General features: G+C 40.5%; 1 protein-coding gene across 17 annotated transcripts in view; it reads left to right on the forward strand.

The window, feature by feature from the left end:
* Ccdc171 (coiled-coil domain containing 171) overlaps positions 1 to 27,210 on the forward strand; it is a 342,210-nt gene that overhangs the window by 42,583 nt on the left and 272,417 nt on the right. For all 17 annotated transcript variants that reach the window (XR_013049178.1, XR_013049179.1, XM_015994935.3 and 14 more), the window contains 3 exons: positions 696 to 842; positions 17,065 to 17,157; positions 18,592 to 18,752. Coding sequence is in view for 11 of the 17 variants with exons in the window: in XM_015994935.3 (XP_015850421.2) it covers positions 696 to 842; positions 17,065 to 17,157; positions 18,592 to 18,752 (401 nt within the window). In the remaining 6 variants the exon portion in view is untranslated. The remainder of the gene's footprint in view (positions 1 to 695; positions 843 to 17,064; positions 17,158 to 18,591; positions 18,753 to 27,210) is intronic.

The raw sequence follows: 27,210 nt of genomic DNA on the forward strand, positions 1-27,210 counted from the left end.
TTCAAAGGGGTCATGACCCACAGGTTGAGAATCACTGTCTTAAAGGCTTGAGGTGAGAATAAGGATCCTAGATTATTTTAGATTGGTTATTTTGGAAAATACCTATGGTATACTGTATGTATCCAGCCATGATTTTTGAGTTTAATTGGAAAAAGACAGCTACTTAAATAGAGAACCTTTAGTTATTTTCTTTGAAAACGGTTTGAAAATTGAAGAGGAAATGAAACACAGCCATCTAGTGGTTAGGATGTTAAGAGCACTAAGCAGTAGTTAAGCACTATGAGCTCACGTTAATGTCTCTCAAGGGTCATTATTAAGTGTTCAAGCTAATCAGCGCTTATCACACAAAGGGACATATCCATTTGTCTTCCTAAATACTTTATACATATTAATGACAGGACAAAGTCTGTATGACAGTTGAGCTACAACATTGTTGCAAATACCCCAGAGGTCATTTGAACTGTTATAACATTCTAATGTTCTCTGTATAATTCTAGCTGTACTATTATTAATCACAGGTATTATAAAAGTCACATGTACACTCTGAAACACTGTGAAAGAGATCCAAGTGTCTCCCGCCTACACAGGTTAGCCTGCTGCCACAACTGAAACAGTTTCCTCTGTGCTGTCTATACAATAACTTTTAGTTACTAAGAGCTTACAAACTGTTGAATCAAAAGTGAATTATTTTCCAGGAGCAAGATAGTGCTGTGAAAAATATGCAGAAAAAAGTGGAACAGTTGGAAGCCGAGCATATGGACTGCTCTGACCTTCTGCGGCGACAAACGAGTGAGCTTGAATTTAGCACTCAGAGGGAAGAACGCCTGAGGAAAGAATTTGAGGTATGGCTTATCAGTTTTCACAATAGCTATATGTTCTTCCTGCAGTGACTTCAGGGTTAGAGGACTTTGTAAGTCAGGAGGAATGGGGACCACTTCTATTGTACATTTGGCTTCTTTGAAAAGATTTATATACTAATAAAATATATTTTATTTCATCCTAATTAAAAGCATCTAGTCATTAAATTTTTGTTTATTTGTTTACTCATTTGTGTGTGTGTGTGTGTGTGTGTGTGTGTGTGTGTGTGTGTGTGTGTGTATGGTTGTGTGCATGCCATAACACTTGGATGGCTGTTCGAGGACACCTTGCAGGGAGTTAGATCTCTTCTCCTTCCTTCATCTGGGCTCTGGGGGATTAGACTCAGTTGTCAGGCTTGGCAGCAAGAATGCTGGCCCAAACCTGCTCATTGTTAGCAATAATTCTCATCAACTATTGGAAAGTTTACAAGTGATTTTTTACATTTTGAGGTTCAGGAAGCAACTGGAGAAGGTTTGGTATGTGCAGGTATTAAGTGATAAAAGTAACACACACTTCCGTTTTTGTGATTATGATGATTTACTTTATTATTTAGTTTTGCAATACTGAGGATCAAACACAGGGTCTGGTACATGCTAGGCAAGTGCTTTTTCACTGAGCTACTTCCTCAGTTCCATTTTAGATTAAGGTGGGTGTAGAGGAAATGGCAAGATTTGGGTATGTTTTGAGAGAATCAGCTGGGGCTGCTGACTTACTGGGTTGTGAGAGGTAATGTCAAAGATATTTGTTGATGTTAACCACTAGTAGTTTCTAATTAATAATGTATGTGTGTGTGTGGTGTGTGTGTGTGTGTTTACACATGTGAACACGAATTCCATAGCATGTGTGTGTTGGGCAAAGATCAGCTTGCAGGAATTGTTTTTTCTACTGTGTGGGTCTTGGGGTTCCAATTCAGGTCCTCAGTCTTGGCAGCAAGCACCTTTACCTGCTCAACTCTCTCACACCTGTTTCGTTTGTTTGTTTGTTTTTATTTTAGATACAGGATTTCACACTCTAAACCAGGCTGGCTTAGAACTTGCTGTGTAGCCAGGCTGGTCTTGAACTCATGACAGTCCTCTTACCTCAGTCACCTGTTTTTGAGATTACAAGTGTGTGCAACAGACCCTGCCATCAGTCACCATCAAAGAGAGGTGCCTGGCATTTCCATTTCCTGAGTGGGAGGGGTTAAGCCTGACATGCCTGTTAACTGGTGGAGAGAGAGATCAGCCAGTTGAAGAGGAGGCTGGGGCTTTTGCAAACTTTACTGTGTGGGGTATTTGGAGATTTTCAAATGCTGCAGTCTAGGACTCGGCACTTCTGTAATTTCTCCTAAGAGCCATCCCTTAATCTCTAGCTTGGTTGTTATAAAATGCCAGAGGAAATGCAGCATGGGGTCATACCTTATGCAGTCTTGCCTCGGACTTAAGTCTGCACTTTTCCTCCTTTTTTTCCTGTGCATTTCTTTGTCTAGCCTCTGGTTTAGGTTTCCTCTCCAGCGTGTGTGTGAAGGTTAGGAAGGGGCAGTTGTTTGTGGTAGGGGTGGATGCATAAAGGTCTCACTTTCCATATTGCTGGTTAAAAATTTGAGATTTAATTTGCATATGATAAATTTACCCATTTGAAGTGTACAAGTTATTCGTCTCTGGTGCATTCACAACATTGTACAATTATCACAATCAATTGTGTAATGTTTTCACCACCCCGGTGAGGAACTTCATCTTCATTAGACACCTCTGCCTATTTCTTCATCCCTTGGGGCCACAAGCAACCATTAATCTGCTTCCTTTTCTTGTAGACTTATCTTCTCAGATATTTCATACATGTGCAGTTACAATATTTGATCTTTTGTGGTTGACTTTTTCAGTTAGCATATGTGCAGTGTTTAGATATGTTATAGCATGTATCATTTTTCTGTTCCTTATGAACAAATGATATTTTTTCATACATTTCATCTTATAAATGCATATATTAGTTGATGGACATTTGTGTTATTTCCATATTTTGGCTAATAGTGACAATATTGTAATAAACATTTATGTCTAAGTTTATGAGGGTGTATTGTCTTGGATGTATACCTAAGGATATATACATACATACATACATACATACATACATACACATATATATATATACCTAAGGATGTATACGTATGTATACCTAAGGATGGATATATATATGTGTATGTATACACACACACACACACACACACACACACCTAAGGATGTATACCTAAGGATGGATACACACACACACACACACACACACACACACACACACACACACCCCTAAGGATGTATACCTTGGATGTATACCTAAGGATGGAGTTGCTGGGCATGATAGTTGACCTTAGTTATTAATTTGAGTGGGCTAAGGGATACCTAGGACTGTGACTTGCACCTGTGTGTTTGTGGGAGCATTTCAAGGGAGGATTGGCACAAGGGTGGAAAGGACTTGCTTTGAATGGGGTGGCACCTTAAAATGGCAGGCTGCCTAGATGAGGAAGGCACCTCAGAGAAAGACTGAGGCTTCAGGCCCCCTCTCTGAGTGTCTGTGTCTGTGGCACACTGACCTCACACCCCACTTTCTTTGCCCTTTAAACGGGATTCAAAGAGGCCTCCAGGGAGCTGGTTGGCTTTCAGCACTGGACTGGGAGTGCTGAGGTGCCTGTTCTTGGCCTTCCTAGTGTGTAGATGGCCATTATAACCCAGCTCCTATTGTTTAAACCAACCAATAAACCCCTTTTATGATATACATGTATTCTCTTGGTTCTGTTCCTCTGGAGAGTCCTGGCTAATACACCAGATCACATGGTAATTCCCTGGCTTTGGGGGGCTGTCAGATTGCTGTGCACTATTTCATATTCCCAACAACAGTGCATTGGCTGTTCCACTTTCTCCATGTTCACCAGCCTAATTAATGCCAGTCTTTAAAATGATAAATACCATAGTGAGTGTAAAGTGCTGTTTCATTTATCATGAGGTTAAGTATCATGCCATGTACTTATTGGTCATTTGTGTATCTTTTTTGGAGAAATATATGTGCAGTCCCATTTTTCAGTTATAGAGTGGGTTATTTCTACCACACTAATAAAAGGTGTGTACAGTGGCCGGGTGGTGGTGGTGCATGCCTTTAATCCCAGCACTTGGGAGGCAGAGGCAGGTGGATCTCTGTGAGTTTGAAGCCAACCTGGTCTACAGAGTGAGTTCCAGGACAGCCAGGACTACACAGAGAAACCCTGTCTTGAAAAACAAAACAAAACAAAAAAATGTGTACAATGAGGGAGCTGGATATATAATATGTAGGAATTCTCTTTGGTAATATGAAGTATGAACTTTGCAAGTATACAGTTACATGCTCACTAGAAATAAAGTAATTTTATATGGTTAAAGAATATGTTTAAAAATCAGATTATATTCCAAGTAACACTTTAAATTTATTTTCATGTGTGTTGAATATCTTTTGGATAATAAAGGCTGTATGATGATTTTTTTAAAAAGTTTTTTGAGAAAAGGTTTCTCTGTGTAACCCTGGCTGTCCTGGAACTCACTCTGTAGACCAGGCTGGCCTTGAATTCACAGAGATCTGCCTCTGCCTCCTGAGTGCTGGGGTTAAAGGCGTGAGCCACCACTACCCGGTGATATTTTATACAATTTAAAAATACTATGTAGTTTTATATGGCTTGTTAAAAAAGTTGGTGTGGAGTAAGTGCTCTGAATATTAGAATAAAACAATGTAGATGCCAATTAGGAGTCTATCAAATGCTGTGCTCGCCTTTAAAAACATTTTGATTACTTTATAGTTGTGAAACAGCATTAGGTAGTAGTGGGTTTCTTTTTGTTGCTCATTTAATCAATTAATTTAATACTTAAAATTATTTATTTTTATGTGTATGACTGTTTGAATGCATGTGTGTGTGTATATATATATACACACCACATGCATGCCCAGTACTCTTGGAGGTCAGAAGTGGGCATTGGAACCCTTGGAACGAGAGTGATTGATGTTTGAGAGCCACACATGGGTGCTGGGAACTAAACCAGGGTCTTCTGCAAGAGCCACGAGTGCTTTACTGTGGAGCTCTCTCTCCAGCCCTACACTATTTGCTTTCCTTAATTTTATGTATGTATGTATGTATGTATGTATGTATGTATGTATGTATGTATGTATATGTATGTATGTAGTGTGTATGTGTACGTGTGGTTGTGGGTGTGCATGTGCCATAGCACATGTATAGAGCTCAGATGCCAACTTGAAGGAGTTGGTTCTCTTTCTTCTGTGTGCATCCTGGGGCGTATACACAGGTTATTATTCTTGGCAGCAAGAGCTTTTACCTGCTGAGCTCTCTTACCAGTCCTGCTGTTAGTTTTAAGTAAGCCACTTTTGACTTATTGGAGAAAGAGTTTAATGTCTAAACTTTAACATGTGTCTATGGGTAATTCTATATTGATTCCCCCCCCATGTAAAGTATTTAATTGCTGTGATATTGATTGACTTCTGCTAAGGGCTAAAGTTATTTTAGGTTGATTTTGATTTTTTAATTTGTTAAAAATTTAAATTAATTTTATGTATATGTATTTCATATATGTATGTGTGTTTTGCTCTCATGTGTGTCCATGTACCACATGTATCTCTGATACCTGCAGAGACCACAGGAGGGCCTTGGATTCCCTGGAACTGAAGTTACCGACCATTGTGAGCTGCCACATAGATATCAGGAATTGAACCCAGATCCTGTAGAGGAGCAGCCAGTGCTCTTAACCAGCCCTAACCAGCTAATTTTAGACTGATTCATGGCTGTTCTTAGTTATGTGCTATAGATTTTTGTTCCTATAGGAAATACATGGAAGAAGCAACTCTAAGGAGGAGATACATATTTGGGCTTAGAGTTTGAGGATATAGTTCATCACGGCAGGGGAGCACTGGAGTGGTTCCTAGCTGACCTGGAGTCTGAGCTAGCTTGTTGCACATCAGCAGTCAGGAAGGAGAGGGAACTTGGCAGAAAGGGCTGTGCTATGCTACACAAAGCTCCCCCAGAAACCCACTTCCATTAGCAAGGTCCTGCCTCTTATAGCTCCCACAGACTTCCGGGGCAGTGTGTCCAGCTGGGAACAACGGTTTTCTTTCATTCCTTCTTTTTTTTCTACATTTATACACTTCTGTAGTGTGTGTACGTGTGTACCTGCACCTGCCACTGTGTGCACGAGGGGGTCAGAGAGCAGCTTGTAGGAGTCAGTCCTTTCTCCCAGCACGTGGGGCCCAGGGCTTGAACTCGGGTTGTGTGTTTGGGGGCGAGCACCTTTGCCTGTATGGCCGGCTCACTTGCCCCGCAGTTTTTATTTTTAGTCTATTTATACAACCTGGGTCAGTGCCATCTCCTCATCTGTCAGTTTTGTATTTAGAGGCCTTTACATTTTGCTTTGCTTTGAAATGAATATATTTAGCTGTTTGCCTCGATGGCAACATAAAGAACAAGAAGTTAAATTTCTAGATATAATTTTTACTAGTCTTATATTCAGTTTCGTAGACCATTACCAATAATTCTAGTTATTTAAATAATTGTAAGTGGTATTTTAAAAGAATTATAGAAAAATCTATAATGATAAAGAAGAAAATTTCTAATAATTTAATAAAAACATTTTTAATATCAGTAATATCAAGCTAAAGCATCTAATATAATGGATAGTTGGCCTAGTATGTGGTTTACATTTTGGTGAATCTTTTAAGTTAAATTAACTAATTAATTTTTCTTGGTAAATATTTTCTAACAGTTAATGTTGTATGAGGTAGTTTCTTATGTGCCTGGGCAAAAGAGTGTTTATGTAGACATCTGTGTACATAACATAATATACTTATAAAATGTGATACCATTACATGGCTTTGTCATTATAACATGGATCAATACTTTCTTAGATTAAAAAAACAAACTCCCTGTCCAATTTTACAAATGTGGTGCTAGATACTGTGGGACCGGGGGGAAGTGAACTGGAAAAAAGAATGTCTGTGGCTTTGTAAAGCTCTTTATAAGAAGGAGAGTTTATTATCATGGGAAATAAGTCTTAACGCAATAAAAAAGAGACAAGAGAAGATGCAAACCTAATTCCAAGAGAATGGAAGAGTCGTCTGTTGAGGTTGCAGTGGAGAGCGATTGTCTGGAAATAAACATGCATTGCTTCTGTCGGCCCTGTTTGGTAGCAGAAGCAGGGGAAGCAGCCTGGGCACTGAAGGCCTGCTCCTCTTGAGGGAAAAGGGAAGGGCCGGTCACTTTCCTAAGGCCCACAGAGTGGCCTCTAAGTCCACCTTTTTAAAGCCTCATGCATTTGTAGGGGATTATTTTTTAAGTGCTCAGTTATGCCGATTGCCAACTATAAAGTAGGTAAATGACAAAGTACTTGGATTGTTCGGTCGTATTTACAAGTATTATACATTTAAATACAATATGTTATGTTCCTAATGGATTTTGAAATTGGAAATACATAAAATTTGTAAAATACTGTTTTGTTTTTGTTGTTTTTTGTTTTGTTTTTTTGAGACAGGGTTTCTCTGTGTAACAGCTCTGGCTGTCCTGGAACTCACTTTGTATACCAGGCTGACTTTGAACTCACAGAGAGATCCACTTGTCTCTGCCTCCCGAGTGCTGGGATTAAAGGCATGTACCACCACTGCCTGGCAATACTGTTTGTTTTTGAAGAAAAGGTAAAGACAAAGATTTTAGTTGCATTTATTTACTTGTTCATTATTTATGTATGTATGTGTCCTCACGTGTGCATGTGTTGTGAAACACATGTGGATCAGAGGACAGCTGACAGGAATTTATTCTCTCCTTGTACATTAGGATCCTGGGATCAAACTTAGCTTCTCAGGCTTGGCAGCAAGTGTAAAGGCAGTTTTCAAAGAAGCTAAGTTAGTAGTACCACACTAAGCAAAAGCTGTGATCCACGAATCTTACTCTAATATTTCCATTTTTGTTATCTGATTTTTTTATTATTAATACCTAAACATAGTAGAACTTTTGTCCACTGAACTGTTTATAAGGTGAGTAAATCTACTTTGTTATTCAGTCCTTGCTGAGTAAGAAAATTGGTGTCAAGTGTTTTATTGAGTTACATTTACATTGGTGTGTGTGTGGTGTGTGTGTGTGGCACATACGGAGGTCAGAGGACTTTTTTTTTTTAAAGAGTTGGTTCTTTCCTTCTACCACATGGGTTCAAATTCAGGTTATCAGGCTTAGAGGCAAGTCCCTTTACCTGCTCACCATCTTGCCAGAGACATAGCAAGGTGAGTACTGACAGCCCGTAGTGGATGGGGATGTAGTCCGAGGACCTGAGTTTGATCCCCGGGCCTATGGAGCATGTGCTTGTGCCCTCAGCACTGGGAAGCAGAGAGAGCCAGATCCCTTGACTCAGTGTCTATGGGGTCTCTGCAAACGCCAGGGCTGGCAGAGTAACAATCTATGTGAGGCCAGAAGAAAGTCCCTTTCAGCAGGACTCAGTAGCTGGTGTTGGTTCAAACTTCTAGAGTGTGACAACGGGCAGTTTATTTTAGTCATATTTAAACACAGTACAACTTTGGAAAAAAGTTTCCTGGTGACAGTTACCACAATAAAGTTCAAGGTGTGGCTATATTGAAACACTTTTGCAAAGTATGTGTGACCTCCTCCTTAAAAATGGGTTTTATAGCTGAAGGGCCTAGGGGAGGATCTGGTGTGCTCTGGGTCATCATAGAGGTCACCACGCTATAATGTACATGTGGCATCTCCACTAAGGATGGATTGTTCCTATTGACTGAGAAACAATGCTCAAGATGAAGGTCTAGGGAGGAAGAATTTGGGATAAGCCTAACAGTCTGGGGGATTCAGGCTGTTAACTATCCACTCCCAGTTTTCTGAGTGGAAAACAGATATACATCTCGTCCCTGCATGCTTAACAGTCTTGATTTTCCTAGTGCTTATCTGTGAGCACAAGGACCTCATGCCTCTACAGCTGTCCAGACAGCCTAGCCTAATTGTCGGCTACTGGGCCAGTAAGAGATCCTGTTTTAAAAAAGAAGGGGACAGATGTAGCTGGAAGTTTTCCCATGTTCTACCCAGTCTTGCAGCCACTCAGACCCAAATAAACACACAGAGTCTTATAGTATTTTCAAACTATATGGCCTAATGGCTCAGGCTTTTCACTAGCTAGCTCTTACATCCTAAATTAACCCATTTGCCATGTGACTGGTGGCTTACCGGTACTTTTACATCTTGCTTTGGTGGCGGCAGCTAGCAGTGTCTCCTCTGCTCTGTCTTTCTCCTTCCTGTCTCTCTAGTTGGAATGTCCCGCCTAACCTTATTCTGCCTCACCATTGGCCAAACAGCTTTATTTATCAACCAATCAGAGCAACATATATTTACAGCATACAGAATAATATCCCACAGCAGATAGACCTGAAGAATGATGGTCAGAGTTGACCTGGCCTCCACATGCATGCCTGTACACATATATGTGTACCTGTACACACATGTATGTATATCTCCCATGAACACACACACACACCTGTATCTCCAAGTGCTAGAGAGATATCGTTCAGTCAGTGAAATACTTGCTGTGCAAACATGAGAAGCTGAGTTTCAGTCCCAGAACCCACATAAAAAGCCAGGTGTGACTGGTTCATGCATGCTTGTTATCCAAGAATTGGGGAGACAGACAGGAGATCCCGGGACTTGTTGGCCATCCAGCCTAACTGAATTGGAAAGCCACAGGTCCCAGTGAGAGATTCTGTTTGAAAAGACAAGGTGGAGGCTCCCATGGAATAGCACCAAAGATTATCCTCTGGCCTCTACATACATGTTCATACACCTGCACACACATGCACGCGTACCCTCACATACCCCCACATATGCACCCTCCTACACAAATATGCATGTGCATGTACATACATGCACATAAACATGTATATGAAAGAGTCCACATTAATGGTCAGACTAATTAAATAATACTACCTTTAAGATAATTGACAGTAAAGTAATTGAACAAGGATAATAAGTAGTAAAGAACTCATAGATTATTCTTAGTTGTGACCCTCTCAATAGATGACTCTGGTTAAATGGTGTGATATAGTGCTTCTAAATCTTTTAAATAACCGGAAATGTTGACCCTTGGGAGGTGTTTGTTTGTTTTTTTGATAGTAAAAATAACTTGGAGGTCTTTGGTCGTTTGCCTTTATAAGTTCTTACATTTATAAGTAATTTGTGTGTGTGTGTGTGTGTGTGTGTGTGTGTGTGTGTGTGTGTGTGTGTGTGTGTGTACTGTAGCACACATAGGGAGGCCAGAGGACAACTTTGGAGTCAGTTTTCTGCTTTCATCATGTGGTTCCCAGGGGTCCCACTCAGGACCTTTACCTGCTGAGCTGTCTCACTGAAGCCTTCAGTTCAGAGGCTCCACGTTTAGCTGGCTGTGGTATTGCATGATTCTAATTCCAGCACCCAGGGGGCAGAGGTGGGCGGACCTGTGTTAGTTCAGGGGTAGCCTGGTGTACATAGTGAGTTGAAGGGCAAGCAGGGCTACACAGGGAGACCTTGTCTCAAACACAAAACCAGAGCTTGAAGTTTAGTGACTAATTTTCCTCCTCCGGGCAGTTGAGGAATAATATTGTGATTAAATGTTAACAAACATATAATAAATTACTCTTAGCCTTTAAAAATATAACAAAATAAAATGGATTATTGAAGAGTCATTATAGAATTAATCAGTTTGTGATGATTCAGTTTCTCAGAATCACCTTTAGAAGATGGATTATTACCATATTGGTTATAAAGTTGTCCAAGAACAGGAATTACTAGACGATAAAATCTGGAAAAATAATTATCCCTTTCCACTTACGTGAGCTGCAAATGTCTAGGATCCAGTCCTATATAGATCAGTCGGGGGCAGTGGCTAAGTACTAGGTACCTGGGTGAGATTTCCTCCCAGTTTTCTTGTTGTTTATTTTGTGGTGTTTATGTTTATATTAGTTAGTGCACAGAAAGTTTTCCTTGACTAATTCCTTTTAATCCACATACCCTCCTAAGCTAAATATATTATATTTGAGGAGAAAAGAGCATAATAGTCTTAGTTGTCTTGTTCAGGCTTTGGGCACATTCACTGACACATATTTTCATAACTATCACGAAACTTCAGGAATAAGCCCATGCAAGCTGTAGGAGCAGATGTGGTATAGAGACCATCTGGGTGTATTTGCTTAGTTCTGCTGCTGAATTGAATTGGCAGCTCATGCCTGGTTTGTGATAAGTAATGTGCTCCCAAGCCTGGGTAGGCAACAGCCTTCTAGACATTGTTTTATTTGAAGATTGAAAACTCACTTTAAGGGTAATTATCTCATTGTTTTTAATGAGATTTAGTGAGATACAAAATAGATAAAAAGAGCTATATTTATCCATAGTACTTACTAAACAAAATCTCTCAACAAGATTATTGTCATAAAGGACTTGTCAATCATCAAATAAATAGCAGGATATGTATTATATAAGAACTCCATACTTGGGCTGGCAAGATGGCTCAGCATCTACTCCTAATCCTGGTCCCAGAGTCCACATGGTGGAAGGAGAGAACCGATTCCTGCTAGTTGTCTTCTGACCTCTGCATGCACATACTACCCTGATAAATAAATGTACAAACACTGAAAAAGAATCATATGTTTGGTTCAATGTGATATGGAGAAGCCTGTTGTTTTCAGTGTTGGCAAACATACAGTATATGATAATATTTTATTACTGGCCAAGTTATATATTGATAACGAACTTGTATATAGTTCAATTTAAGAATTTGGATTGAATTTTAACTTTAATCACATTATGTTAAACTTTCTGCCAGTAATTTTGTGATTATGTTAGAATAAAATGTCAATGACACATTTAATGACTTGTACTAGCATTCTTTGGTATTACAGAATATGTGTGAGTTTGTTTGTGTGTGTGTGTGTGTGTGTGTGTGTGTGTGTGTGTGTGTGTGTGTAAATGTATGAGAGAATTGCAGGTTGATGTTACTGTAGCACCCTCTGCTGGATTTAAGAGTTAATTCACCAGAGCAGAAGATTTAAAAAGTTATGAGGAAGGGCATTTATTTTATTATGCCTATCAAAAAATCTCACTCTTGGGATGTGTTTGTTTAAAGACTTGATGGTTTTTATTGCCTTGCTGATTAGTTGATAGCTGTAGCAATAATAAACAGCATGTTAATTTTTTTTTTGAGTTTCCTTCCAAAAGGGAAGGTGTGAAAACAAAGGTGTACCCCGGCTTACTCCTTTAACCCCTGCCATTTGTCCCCTGGAGACTGGCACTTCGTCCTGGTGTTTCGAGTGGGAACAGGTCATTCATTGTTACTGGATTATACATATAAGAAATAAAAATACTTTGTTGATTCTTTTATCAGAATTATGGAATATTCTGTATTTTAATAAAATTTAAGACTGAGGAGATGGCTCAGTTGGTTAAAGTGCTTACCTTGCACTTGGTCCCAGCCCTGGGAAAGGGAACAGTCGGGTCCCTGGTACTCCCTGGGTACCCAGGTTAGCTTTCTTGGTGAGTTTCAGGCTCACAGAAGGCCCTGTCTCCAACCTCCCTCCAAAAACCCAAACCCAAACCAAACCAAAAGCCATGAATGGTGCTTGAGAATTAGCACCAAGGTTGTTCTGGTCTCCTCATGCATGTGTATATATATATATATATATATATATATATATAGTTATGCAAGCATCCCCCTCTTGAAAAAAAAAATACAAGACCAACATTTAGATAAATAAACTTACTCATATGCGTTTTGGCAATTGAGAAAAAAATACTTAGACACTGTTAGGCTGATTTAATTTCTTTGTCCTTTATTAGTTTTTAAAATCTTCTTCCCAATGCCCATGGACTATTTCCTTGTGACTGGCTAGCTTTCTGATCCACATAATCTAAAATGAACATATTATGTACTGACAGTTAACTTTGTCTTGTAGGGTTTACATAATTTTGAAGATTTATTTATGTATTTATGTATTTTATGTATTTTATGTTTTGTCTGCATGTCATTTGCAAGTCAGAAGAGGACATTAGATCACATGGGACTACTGATAATAGATGGTTATGAGCTGCCATGTGGGTACTGGGAATTGAACTCAGCACCTCAAGAAAAGCAGCCAGTGCTCTTAACTGCTGAGCCTCTACATAAATTTTTTATTAGTATAGATCTTTCTAGGTTATTGTTTATTATAGTCTGTGCTATGCACAAGAATTTCCGTGCTATACTATGCACCGTGATTTATACCCATAACTTCTGGAGTCCGCTGTTCTGAGAATGTCAAGTCAAAAGTTAAAAGGAACTATTTTTTAGCAATGGGAAACAGAAGTTGTGTCATTGTTATGTCTTTTCATTATTTTAGTTCTGTTTAGGTGTGTGTGTGTGTGTGTGTGTGTGTGTGTGTGTGTGTGTGTGTGTGCATGTGTTTGATTAAGAATGGCTCCAACAGGCTCACATATTTGAATATTCGGTTTCCAATTGGTAGACTGTTTACGAAAGATTAGGAGGTAAGGCCTTATTGGAGAAGGTGTGTCACTGGGGGTGGGCTTTAAAAGCACATGCCAGGCCCAGTCTCTCTGCCTCCATCTTGTGGATCAGAAGTAAGTTCTTAGCTACTGTTCCAGCGCCACACCTGTCTGCCTGCTGCCATGCTCCCTGCCATGATGATCATGGGCTAACACTCTGAATCTGGAAGCAAGCCCCCAATTAAATGCTTCTAGAGTACCTGGGTTCAATTCCCAGCACCAACATGGTGGTTCACTACTCTCTGTAACTCCAGTTCCGGGGATCCCATACCCTCTGCTTGACCTTCTCAGGCACCAGGCACACAAACGGTGCACATATTTACGGGCAGGCAAAACAACTGTACACATAAAATAAAAATATCTGGCTAGACATGGTGGCAAATGCCTTCAATCCTAGCACTTGGGAGACAGAGGTAGGTGGATCTCTGAGTTTGAGGCCAATCTGGTTTACATGGTGAGCTCCAGGACAGCCAGGGCTATACAGAGAGACCCTGTCTCAAAACAAAACAGCAACAACAACAAAACACAATAACAGTATCAAAAAACAATACAGAACCCTGAAAATTAAAAATTAGCTGTTGTCATGGGGCTGGAGAGATGACTCAGCAGTTAAGAGCACTTGTTCTGCTGAGGACCAACCACCTGGAACTCCATTTCCAGGGCATCTGATGCCCTCTTCTGACCCCCGTGGGCACCAGGCACACATGCATACAAAACACTCAGACACATAAAATGCAATCCAAAAATTATACAAAGTACTAAATGGAAATTTTAGGCATACATGAAAGCAGAGAGAATACTGTAATGACCACCCCTGTGTGCCTGTCTCTTTTCATTAGTTATCAGCAGTGGCCAATATTCATGGCAGCTTGAATATATTTAAATCCAATCCAAATATAATTTCATTCATGAATACTCTAGCTTACATTACAAAAAAATAGAAAGGGCTGAAGAGATGGCTCAGAGGTTACGAGCAGTGGCTGTTCTTCCAGAGGTCCTGAGTTCAATTCTCAGCACCCACATGGTGGCTCACAACCATCTATAGTGAGATCTGGTGCCTTCTTTTAGCCTGCAAGGATACATGTAGACAGAAAACTGTATACATAATTAATAAATAAATCTTTAAAAAAAAAGATAGAAAAGCCGGGCGGTGGTGGCACACGCCTTTAATCCCAGTATTCGGGAGGCAGAGCCATGCAGATCTCTGTGAGTTCGAGGCCAGCCTGGTCTACAGAGCGAGATCCAGGAAAGGTGCAAAGCTACACAGAGAAACCCTGTCTCGAAAAACCAAAAAAAAAAAAAAAAAAAAAAAAAAAAAAAGATAGAAGGTTTAAACTATCACTATTAACTATATTCTTAAAAGTAATAATAAGGGCTGAGGAGATGGCTCAGTGGTTAAAAGCACTGTTGCTCTTGAACAGGAGCTAGATTCAATTCCTAGGACCCACATGGTGGATCATAACCATCTGTATCTCCAGTTCCACGGGACCCAACGCCCTCTTCTGAACTCTGAGGGCACCAGGTAATACTTGGTGCACTTACAGACATGCAGGCAAAACATTTGTACATAGAAAGTTAATCTTAAAAATATAATTATTCTTTAGTATTATCAAGTATTCAAATTTCATCATTTCCCATTTTTTAGAGTTTTGTTTGAATCTTCACATTAGACTATTAATATTTACTAGTTTTTGAGTGGAATACTTGTTTTTCAAAATAATATAGTAGTAGAGGATATAAATGTCAAAATTTTATCTTTAAGAAGACTATAATAGCTGGGTGGTGGTGGCACACATCTTTAATCCCAGCACTTGGGAGGCAGAGCCAGGTGGATCTCTGTGAGTTTGAGGCCAACCTGGGCTACAGAGTAAGTTCCAGGAAAGGCGCAAAGCTACACAGTGAAACCCTGTCTTGAAAAACCAAAAAATAAATAAATGAAAAAGATATGGGTTAAACCAGGCAGTGCCTTTAATTCCAGCACTCGGGAGGCAGAGCCAGGCAGATCTCTGTGAGTTTGAGGCCAGCCTGGTCTACAGAACCCGATCCAGGACAGGCACCAAAAACTATACAGAGAAACTCTCTCAAAAAACCAAAAAAAAAAAAAAAAAAAAAAAGTTAGTTGGTTGGAGGTGGTGCACGCCTTTAATCCCAGTACTTGAGAAGCACAGACAAGCAGATCTCTGTAAATTTGAGGCCAATCTGGTCTACAGAGTGAGTTCCAGGATAGCCAGGGCTACAAAGAGAAACCCTGTTTCAAGAACCATTGAAAAGAAAAGAGATTGTTATTGCCTTAGTTAGGGCTTCTGTTGCTGTGAAGAGATAACAGGACCATGGCAACTCTTGTAAAGAAAAACATTTAATTGGGGCTGACTTACAGTTAAAAGGTTTAGTCCATTATTGTCATGACAGGAAGGATGGTAGCGTGCAGGCAGACATGGTGCTGGAGAAGGAGCTGAGAGTTCTACATCTTGATCCACAGGCAGCAGAAAGAGACTGAGACACACTGGCCAAGCTTGTGCATCTGAGACCTCAAAGCCCACCCTCAGTGACACACTTCCTCCAACAGAGCCACACTTAACTCCAATAAGGTCACACCTCCCAATATTGCCACTGCCCGTGAGCCTATGAGGCCAATTTCATTCAAACTACCACAGTTATACAAGGTATTTTGTCTTTTTGGATTTCAATCACCTTTAGTTTTCAAATTTGGAATTACTGCTGTCAGCCTCTGGGAACTATTTCCTAATGTAATAAATTGTTAAGAAATATTGATGGGGGGCTAGAGAGGTGGCTCAGCAGTTAAGAACATTGACCGCCCTTGTAGAAGACCTAAGTTTGATTCCTTGCACCAATGTTGGGTGACTCACAGTTGCCTATAACTCAAGCTCTAAGGGGATCCAGGACCTTTGTCCACCACAGGCACTGCATTCACATGCACCTACATCCCCTCCTACACACAATTTAAAGTAATGAAAATACATCTTAAATAAAATTGAAAGGACTGGGCATGCTAGACATGCATTTAATCTCAGCACATGGGAGGCTGGGGCAGACACATAGCTATGAATTCTAGTCCAGCTGTGGCTACATTGTGAGACTGTGTCAAGAAAAAAAAATACTGATAAGGTTGTAAAATCTAAATAAATCAAATAGTACAGTGTACAAAAGTGCCTTGTGAGTTGTGTGCTTGTGAAACGCAGAATGATGAAATCCCTAAGCAGAATGACTTCTTGGTATGAGAGCACCAGGAGTGTGTCTAGGAAGGACCATGGAACAAAGCAGACATGTAAGTCTGTACTCTGTACTATTATAACAGCTGCCATGGACATGTGTGCCAGAAGTCCATTACTTCCTAATTAACTACATGTAAACTGTACCTCAGTAAGATTAAAAAAGAAAAACAAGGAGTTGGAACATTCTTTTTGGGCATTGTTTTCACAGTCCCCACCTGCAAAGTATGAGAACGGGACTAGACAGGTACAGTGGGATATACCTGTAATAGGACTTGGGATGCTGAAGCAAGATGATCATGGGTTCTAAGCCATCCTGGCTGCACAGCCGAGGTCATCTAAAGTCACAATTCCATGATTAGTGTTTTCTATGTACTTTTAATGCCAATGTTTATGTGTTTAAACTTGACTTGTTTTTAGGCAACTACTCTAAGAGTGAGGAAGTTAGAAGAGAACATTGAAGCAGAAAGAGCAGCACATTTGGAATCAAAATTTAATTCTGAAATTATTCAGGTAAGATGCAAACGTATTTTTTGGCAAGAATTTCTCAGGTTGTAACTGCTAGGAAGCTAAGGCGCGTGTTGGGAATGATGACCAGTGCTCTGACACTCACTGTATTTAGGGTAAGGGTACACTTTCGGGTGCTCTATTAGGGGAGATGTTGGCACTCTGTAGCCTCAGACCAGAATATCACCACTGTCTGCTCTTAAGTCTTGTCTCATCTGTGGGTGCATTTGTAGTGTTTGTGACAGAGACCCAATGGCTTGTGTCACTATCAGTTGGCTTTCTGTGACTCTAATGGAATACATGAGACAACCTAACCTAGGAACCTTAACTCTAAAGAGATAAGGTTTTATTGGGCTCATGCTTCTTAAGTCCATGATTGAGTGGCCCCATTTCTTTGGTTGTCTGGTGGGAGTACACTCACCTCTCACTTCATGAACCAGGAAGCAAAGCAAGAGAGAGGACGAAGCAGTGTCCCACAGTCTACTTTGTGGCCACATTCTTGTCCATGGAAGGACCTACCATGTGGTCCCACCTTCTGAGGGTCTGTTGTACTACCTCATAGTGCTGTTCTGGGCACTAGGCTTTTGACACTTGGATTCAAGAGCCAAATTGCAGCATCTTGAAAAAGATGAAGTATTAGCATTTGACACTTTGCAGAGTATTTTGTCGTCCCCCCCCTTGACTGCTTATTCTTGTTCTTTTCACTGTTTTTCAACCAAACAGAGGTTCAGCATCCTGTGTATACTGGTCTAGACTTTGCTGTCTTCAGGATATATGAGCAATACATTATTCTGTAACATCCCACAGAGAATATTACAGGCTCTCCTTGAAGTGGTATATAGCTATTGAAGAGCTATATATCATTGTTTTGAGAGAATGCACTTTGTGTGTTTATTCTCTTGTTGGTAGACACAAGGCATCTAATTTTAAGATGTTGATAATGCAGAATTTCAAATATACTCAAAAGTCGACAGATTATTAAAATCAACTCCCAGTACACCCATCACCCAGCTTTAAACCTACCTCAAGCCAGTTGTGTTTCGTAGTTATTTCCTACACTGTCCCACTTCCAGGCTGTAGGAAGGAAATCCAAGCTATCAAGTCATCACCATGAGTATTTCAGTCACATAATGTTGTTTGACTATAAAGGTTCTTCAACAGTAAACAAACCTCCAGGGGTGCATTCCTGTGTATAACCTATTGAGTCCATATAATGTTTCTTGTATGTATGTAGGCACAGGTTGGTAGGATTTGCTGAATGAGGCAGAGGCAGGAGGATCTGGGGTTTGAGACCAGCTTGTTTATTTTCTTTTTAAACCAAAACAGAAAGAAAGAAATATTTAGACAAATGATAATCTGTTGTTGATAAGACAGTCTATTCAATTTAAGATGGATACACATTTCTTAGCTTTTTAAAATTACTTCTCTGTTATCTGGTAGTTACGGATTCGAGACCTTGAAGGAGCTTTACAAGTAGAAAAAGCCAGCCAAGCAGAGGCTGTTGCTGATCTGGAAATGATTAAGAATGAATTTAAAGAAGTTGAAAGTGCATATGAACGAGAAAAACATAATGCACAAGAAAGCTTAACAAAACTGAATTTGTAAGTATCTTAGTGTAAAATTCTAAATTTGTGTGAAGGTTTTATGATTGCTGAGTTTGAATATGTGGCACTTTATATACTAATATAAAGCTGCTATTAATGTCTGTGGCAGACAGGAGAAAAAAGGTCTTCATAAGACATAGGCAGATGCTCTTGTAGGCAAATATGGGGATGCTGTCTTGCTATGAAGTGTTCTAAGCAGTTCCAGAAACATATTTATACACTAGAAAGGCATATCAATGCTCTTGTCTTTTTAAAATTAATATAGCCATGTCTTAAACACCTTAATTTATAAGCCACATTGAGAGATAATGCTTAGGATTTCTTTGAACTGCAGAAATAATAGTAGTAGTAGTAATTACAACTAGTGGGAAATGTGCATTTTGGTTCACCATGTACATAGCCACCAAATAATTTAATTTAACTAATCTAACACCCTATCAGGTAGCTACCTTTTATTTATCCTGTTTTTTTTCTATGTGTATGATATGAGTATACATATGTTTGTGTGTGTGCACCTGTGCATGTGCATTTGGAAGCTGGAGGCTGACGTGGAGTGTCTTCCTCAGTTGCTCTCCATATTATTACCATTATTATTACAGTTTGAGGCTGAGTCTCCTACTGAACCTGGAGCTCTCCAATTCAGCTAGACTGGTTGGTCAGTGAGCTCCAGAGATCCACCTGCCTATGTTCCCCGAGAGCTGGAGTTACAGATCTCAACTCAGGTCTTCATGTTTGTATGGCATGTACATCACTGACTGAGCTTTCTTCTTGTCTTAGTTAGGGTTTCTGTTGCTGTGGAGAGACACCATGACCAAGGCAACTCTTATAAAGGAAGCATTTAATTGGGTTGGCTTACATTTTCAGAGCTTTAGTCCATTATTATGGCGAGAAGCATGGTAGCATGCAGGCAGACATGGTGCTGGAGAAGGAGCTGAGAGTTCCACATCTTGATCTGCAGGCAGCAGGAGAGGCTGTCACATTGGGCCTAGCATGTGAGACCTCAAAACCCACCTCCACAGTGACACACTTCCTCCAACAAGGCCACACCTACTCTAACAAGGCCACACCCACTAGAAGTGCCACTCCCTATGGGCCAAGTATTCAAACACATGAGTCTGTGGGGGCCATTCCTATTCAAACCACCACAGTTCTCTACCTTATTTTTTTTTGCGGGGGTGGGGGGAGGGTGCTGTTTGAGACTGTTTTTCTCTGTATATCTGTCTGTCCTGGAACTCACTTTTTGTAGACTAGGCTGGCCTCAAACTTAGAAATCTACCTGTCTCTACCTCCCAAGTGCAGACATTAAAGGCATGTGCTACCACTGCCTGGCTTTCCTCTACCTTTTAATACTAATTTTTCAGACATAAAAAGCGAGTCTTAATGAGGTAAGGACTCATAGTTCACAAGTGGCATCCACATCTGACTCCTGCTGATTTCAACCTTTCCTAGTTCAAAAGCCTTTAATTTGGAAGAGTCTATGAAATACTGTAAAAAAAAATTGGAAGATTTTAGTGTTTCAAAAAATTCCTTGGTGGTAGATATTTCAAACCATTGTCTCCAAAGTAAGAGTCAAACTATCATTGGTAGCTTTATTCTTTGTGTGTGTGTGTGTGTGTGTGTGTGTGTGTGTGTGTGTGTGTGTGTTTATTTATTTTGGTAGGGTATATTCTATGTATCCTTGGCTGGCTTAGAAGACCTGGCTGGTCTTACTATATAGACCAGGTTGGCCTCGAATTTACAGAAATCTGCCTGTCTGTGCCTCCCACTTGCTAGGATTAAAGATTTGTGCTATCACCCCTGACTCCCTATTCTATTTCTGTATTGAGATAGGGTCCCACATGGGTGCCCAGGCTGGTCATGGACTTTTATGTAGTCTAGTTAGCCCTCAAACCTGGGGTGCTTCTGCTTCAGCCTTCCTAGCAGCTGGAATTACAGCCATGTTCCATTATGTTTGATACGGAAATACAGGAAATAGAAACGATAGAGTAGAGGGTAGATTAGTGAATGTACTCTGAAAAGTAAAGAGAGGATATAGATATGATATAGATAAAAGGTAGGTTATTGAATCTACTTTTAATCACATTTCAGCACAAATAAAATATCACCACAATGTTTAGCTTAAGAAGTACTTCTTAACCAAGATTTCTTTTTTTTCCTTTTAAAAAAGCCTATTCATTACTATTTGTGGGAGAATGTTTGCAGAGGTCAAAAGAAAACATTGGGGAGTCAGTATTCTGTCACCTCTATGTGGCTTCAGGGTTTTAAACTCAGGTCACCAGCTTTGTGTGGCAAGTACTTTACTTGTTGAACTGTCTCACTGGCTCTTAACTGAATTTCTTGCCTTCTCTAGGATCACACTCTGTATATGTTAGTCTCAGGACAGAGTTTTCATTTATTTTCCTTTAATCATTGCTTGAAGCTGCACATTTAATATGTTTGAATCCTTTCAACTATTCAAATGTGTGTTCAAATATTAAGCAGCATAGAAATATATATGAAGAGCTCTTATGAAAAGTCTGGTGTGTTTCTTTAGGGTTGCTTTGATGTAAGAAGTAAACCTGCAGGAAGGCAGATTGGGCTCTCAGTGGTTAAATGATTTTGAATACTGAGATCATAAGCATGTTTGGTGAGCCAGTAAGTTCCTTGCCCTGGCAAAATCAAAGCAGAAGGTAGATGATTCTCTTTCATGGATCTGGAGTCTCTCCAGAGGTGGGACTGGGGAGTTTTTAGATACCTGCTGTAGGCGAGTCTCTCATCTGTGCCAATTTGGAGTTGGACTCCCAAGGAAATTCTTTCCTGAAGTTTTGTTTTGCTGTTATTTCTGTTTTGGAGCTTGGAAGTTTTGCTCAAATTTTGTATTCTAGTACATACAAGCTGATCATTCTAAGTACTCACGACCTATCCCAGGTCTTTTCTCCCCCAGCAGCCTATATTGTACCTTCTCGCACTAGGAAATCTAGCCATCAATGAGAGTTACCTGGTCATTTCAACATGGATTTCTCTGTGTTCTGCAACCAAAGTGTGTAATATCTTCAGTAGTTGGGTCTTCACATCTAGTTCTATTCAGTGACAGTAGCTGGGTACCTCTGGAGCTTCTTTGACCAGTAACTTGTTGGGAGATTTCTTATTTGCTTTATGTTGCTGTGATAAACACTGAAGGCAGCTGGGGAAGGAAGAGTTTATTTGGCTCACATGCCCAGATCACAGTCCAGGACTGAGGGAAGCCAAGGCAGGAACTCAAGCCGAGTGGGAACCTGGAGGCAGGAACTGAAATAGAAATTATGGAGGAGTGCTGCTTACTGGCTTGCTCTCCATGACTTACTCAGCTTATTTTTTTTTTAAATTTTTTACAACTCAAGACCACCTATCCAGGCATGAGCCCACCCACAGTGCCTTGGGATCTCTCACATCAATCATTAATCAAGAAAATGCCTCACAGATTTTTGCCTATAGGCCAGTCTGACGGAAGCATTTTCTCAATTTTGAGGTTCTTGGACCCCAGTTTGTAAAGTTGACAAAAAACTAACCAGTACAGTATCTGTCCAGCACTGAGATTTTTGTTTAATAACCCTTGTCTTCTGGGAGTAGCATTGCTCATTATGTGGGGTACCCTTGGTCATCAAACTTGCTTTTAAGAAATGCTTTTAAAATTAGTTTATAAACCAGTGGGATTTCAGAAGGATTCTTTGTGTATTCTTAGCTCTCGCTGACCTACTCCTTATTCTTTTCTCCATTCCTGTCCTCATCAATGCTTGGAGCTTTACCTTCCATATTCTCCTCTGTTCTATCACATAACATATGCTCTATTATCCACCTTGTGTTACATAATATATTTTTATTTGGATGCAAGATCACAGGGTCCCAAGGGATTCTTCATGCACACTTTATTTTAGTTATGTCTCTTTTGGCCCCTCACTCCCTGTCCCTGGCATTCCATTATCTACTTGAACTCTTGTTGCTAGTATTCCCCCTCACTACTTTAATGTCACGTATATTTCACTGCATCCCCGTGTGTCCCCCTCAACCAAGTGGCTCATTTCTAGTTTCCCAGCTTCTGTGTATGCTTCCTGTTAAACATACAAAACAGAAAGTTTGGCCAGGTGGTGGTGGTGCATGCCTTTAATCCCAGCATTTGGGAAGTAGAGGGAGGCAGATCTCTTGAGTTCGAGGCCAGCCTGTTCTACAGAGTGAGTTTCAGGACAGCCAGGGCTACAGAGAGAAACCCTGTCTCAACCAAAAACATTTTTTTGAAGCTAGGACTCTCATATGAGAGAGGGTTTGCAGAGCCTAGGAGACCTCACTTTGGATCATTTTTTTTCCTGGTTCCATTCATTTACCTGCAAATTTCATGATCTAATTTTTCTTTACAGCTGTCTTAGAGTTTCTATTGCTGTGAAGAGACACCATGACCATGGCATCTCTTATAAAAGAAATATGTAGTTGAGGTGGCAGCTTACAGTTTCAGAGGTTTAGTCTGTTATCATCATGATGGGGAGTATTGTGATGTGCAGGGAGGATGGTGGTGTGCAGGCAGATATGTTGCTGGCTACATCTTGATCAGAAGGCAACAGGAAGTGGTGTGTCTCACTGGGTTGTATTGAACATATATGAGAGCTCAGAGCCCACCCCAACAGTGACACTCTTCCTCCAACAAGGCCACACCTACTCCAACAAAGCCATATCTCCTAATAGTACCACTCCCTATGAGCTTATGGGGGCCAGTTACATTCAAACTATCACATTCCACTCCCTGGCCCCCATAAGCTTATGGCAATATTATAATGCAAAATGCATTTAGTCTAACCTCAAAAGTCCCCATAGTCTATCACAGTCTCAACAGTGTTTACAAGTCCAAACTTCAAAGTCTCTTCTGAGATTCATGCAATCTCTTAACTGTAATCTCATATAAAATCAAAATAAAGAAACAGATCATATACTTCCAAGATATAATGGCACAGGATATATATTACCATTCCAAAACCCAGGGAAGGGATCAAAGTGAGGAAATACTGGACCAAAGCAAGACGAAAACCAGCTGGGCAAACACCCAACTCTGTATCTCCATGTCTGATGTCAAAGTGCTCTTCAAATCTTCAATTCCTTCCAGGTTTGTTAACTGCAACATGCTTCTTTCTCTTGGACTGGTTCCACTCCCTGTTAACAGCTTTTCTTGGCAAGTATCCCACGGCTCTGGCATCTCTAACATTTGGGGTCTCCAAGGCAATCCAGGCTTCAACTTCACAGCTTCATGCAATGCCCTCTACTAGGCCTCCATTCAGGACACCCCTGAATGACACATGCCTGGCCTCAGTGACTTTCCTTAGGTGTGGAGGCAAATTCCATAACCCATTTTTTCTATCCTGAACTCTAAAGCCAGAACCATGTGGCTAAAGCTGCCAAGTTCTGCTGCTTGCTGGGACTGGAACATGGCCCCCTCATTCAATTCCATCTCTACCAGCTTTCTGTTTTTGCTTGTTACCATCACTGCCAAAGCTTGGCTGTCCTTGAACTTGCTCTGTAGACCAGGCTGGCCTCAAACTCAGACATCTGCCAGCCTCTACCTTCCCTGTGTTGGGTTTACAGTTGTGCACCACCACACAGTTTTTCTTTAATTCCTTTTCACAAGTTGGAAATTTATCTGGGTGAAATCTGCCTGCTTCTGCCTCCCAAGTGCTGAGATTAAAAGCATACTCCACCATACCTGGCTTTAAGCTTTTTAAAAATTCTTTTCAGAAGTTGGAAATTTAGCTGAATGGGGTCTTGCCCTGAACTCACCACTCTCTTTATTCCATTTTTCTTAATTGGTTTATCTTCTTGAACCTAGGACTTAACTCCATTCCACTTTTTGTTGTTCCTTTTCTTCTTAAATTTTACATTTTATAATTTGCCCTGCTCAGCTTGCTCTTTTTTTTATTATGATAAATCTTCATTAGAGTTACCACTAATAACCACACAACAGAGTCTATATGCTGTTTTGAGATTTCCTTTGCCGATGGAATTAATCCAAAACTCTTCACTTAAGCCTCAGGTAGACTCTTTGGACAAGGGCAAAAAGCATCCACATTCTTCACCAAAATATCACAAGAGTGATCTCTAGGCCACATATTAATATTGTTCCTCTCTGAAACCTCTTGATCTCCACAGTTCATCAAATCACATTCAGCACTGTCATCCATGTTCCTACTAGTATGGCCCATTAAGCAGTGCTTAAATCATTCTACTGCTTTCCTAAGCCAAAGTATCAAAGTCTAAATTTCTCCAAACAAAAACATGATCAGGCCTATCACAGCAATGCCTCAACCCCTGGTACCAACTTCTGTCTTAGTTAGAGTTTCTATTGCTATGAAGAGACACCATGACCACAGTAACTCTTGTAAAGGAAAACATTTAATTGAGATGGTGGCAAAGTTCAGCAATCACTTTCTTTTGTGTCCTGATTGTCCAGTTTGGACAGCATACTGTTAGCAGTTGAGGCAAGGGCAGTTTCAGAGGTTTAGTCCATTATCATCATGATGGGGAGCATGGTGGTGTGCAGGCAGGCATGTTGCTGGCTACATCTTGATCAGAAGGCAACAGGAAGTGGTGTGTCTCACTGGGCAATATCTTGAGCATATATGAGACCTCAAAGCCCACCCTCACAGTGACATATTTCTTCCAACAGGGCCACACCTACTCCAACAAAGCCACACCTCCTAATAGTACTACTCCTTATGAGCTTGTAGGGGCCAGTTGCACTCAAACGACCACAACAGCTAAGTAATATTCCATTGTGCAGATGTACCACCTTTTCTTTATCCATCTGTCAGGTCATTTAGGTTGAATCTTTCCTAGCTGTGGTGAATAGGGCAACATTGCACATGGATGTATAAGTATCTCTGCAGTTACAGATAAAGTCTTTTGGGCATTACCAGGAGTGGTCGAGCTGGATTGTATGGTCGATAGGGTAGAAGTTCAAGAAAATGTTTGGTTGAGAAATTAGAAAGGAAAACCAGTAAAATTCTCATTGCTAGAACAAACAAACCACAACAAAACTATCCGAAATGAAAACAACCCCCACTTTGGATCTCTGCACAGAGATTCCTACTAATTCCTAAATCAGGGGCGGACTCTGGTGTTCCCACTAATGCAGGAAAGTCTTCCATAACTGGAAAAATAAAGATGGAAAGAACGAACAAGGACTGAAGGTGAAAGCTGGTACCAATCTGCATTTTGGGAGAGAGTTGCTGTTAGGTCCAGAGCCTAGCATAGTTCCATGGGGCTCTGAGGGCTAAAAGCCTCCTGACAAAAAGATTTTCATCCAGTTAAGACCATTTGTAGCAGTGGATGTAAAAAGCATTAGGTAAACACTCATGTCTGATTCTCCCTGGCTAATCTGGGCTCGGACCCCTAACAGTCTGAAATCGCTGAGCTCTGATACAGAGTAGCAGGAATCCCTGTTCTGTGCCCACAGTGAAGAGCTCTGATACAGAGTAGCAGGAATATTGTTCTGTGCCCACAGTGAAGACGTGTTTGTAGACGCTCACTGACCTGACTGCAGTGCCTCATTCCTGGAACAGACTTGATGTTGTCTGCTGCCATGTAGTGAAAAGGAGACATGAGCTTGAGAAGCCGCTGTTTACCCTGACCGTTTACCACCATGGGCCTGACACACATTGTTATGGCAGTGATCGACAGGAGCTTAGATAATGTAGTTTTAGCCTTCCAGAGATCTAAGTGTCCATTCAGAGGTACCGTTCCCAAGTCCCTTTTCTTGTTGTTGAAGGCTAGAGCCAGCATTTGCAGTTGTCAAGGTTTGTGGCTTCCTGGGGATGCCCTTTTAAGTCCTTATGAGAGGTATGAGCATGTACACATTTCACAGTATGTCTGTCTGTCACTTTTGGTCAACGCACCATCTTTCACTTTTCAGAGTCCCAATGAAATACCCATGATCCAGAATTTGCCATAGTATCATTGATCCTTGATCTTTGCAATAGGGAAGAGTCTTGTGGCCATTGTCGACCACACCCCCAGGATTAGAAATAGAAACTTTTAGGGTTGTCTTCTCCAGTGCCTGGGAGTGTCCTAGAGGAACTTAGCTTAATTGTATGAATATCCCAGTTTTTCTAGGCCATGCCTCTGATCTTTGAGAATGTGGATCTTAGTGACCTGGATTTGGATATTGTCTACAAAAAGCATCCTACATTTTGTGCCACATGTCACCTGCTAAATCCAGTCATTGACAAGCAACACCTTAATAAGTGTCCATAGGTGAAATTATCTTCATAAGGAAATGGGAAATTTGTTCTGAATAACTTCTATTGCCTGACTTCCTGTTTCTTTAGGTAGTACACTAAGAATCTCTTCCTAGAAGGTGGGAATGAGGTAGTATAAAAGGGGGGATGTCTTCTTCCTTTTGGGACCTAAATAATCTCAGAGAAACTGCAAGTCTGAGCCTCACTTTCAACTCCTGCAAAGC

This window comes from Peromyscus maniculatus, chromosome 2, assembly GCF_049852395.1.
Source record: "Peromyscus maniculatus bairdii isolate BWxNUB_F1_BW_parent chromosome 2, HU_Pman_BW_mat_3.1, whole genome shotgun sequence".
NCBI classification, from domain to species: Eukaryota; Metazoa; Chordata; class Mammalia; order Rodentia; family Cricetidae; genus Peromyscus; species Peromyscus maniculatus.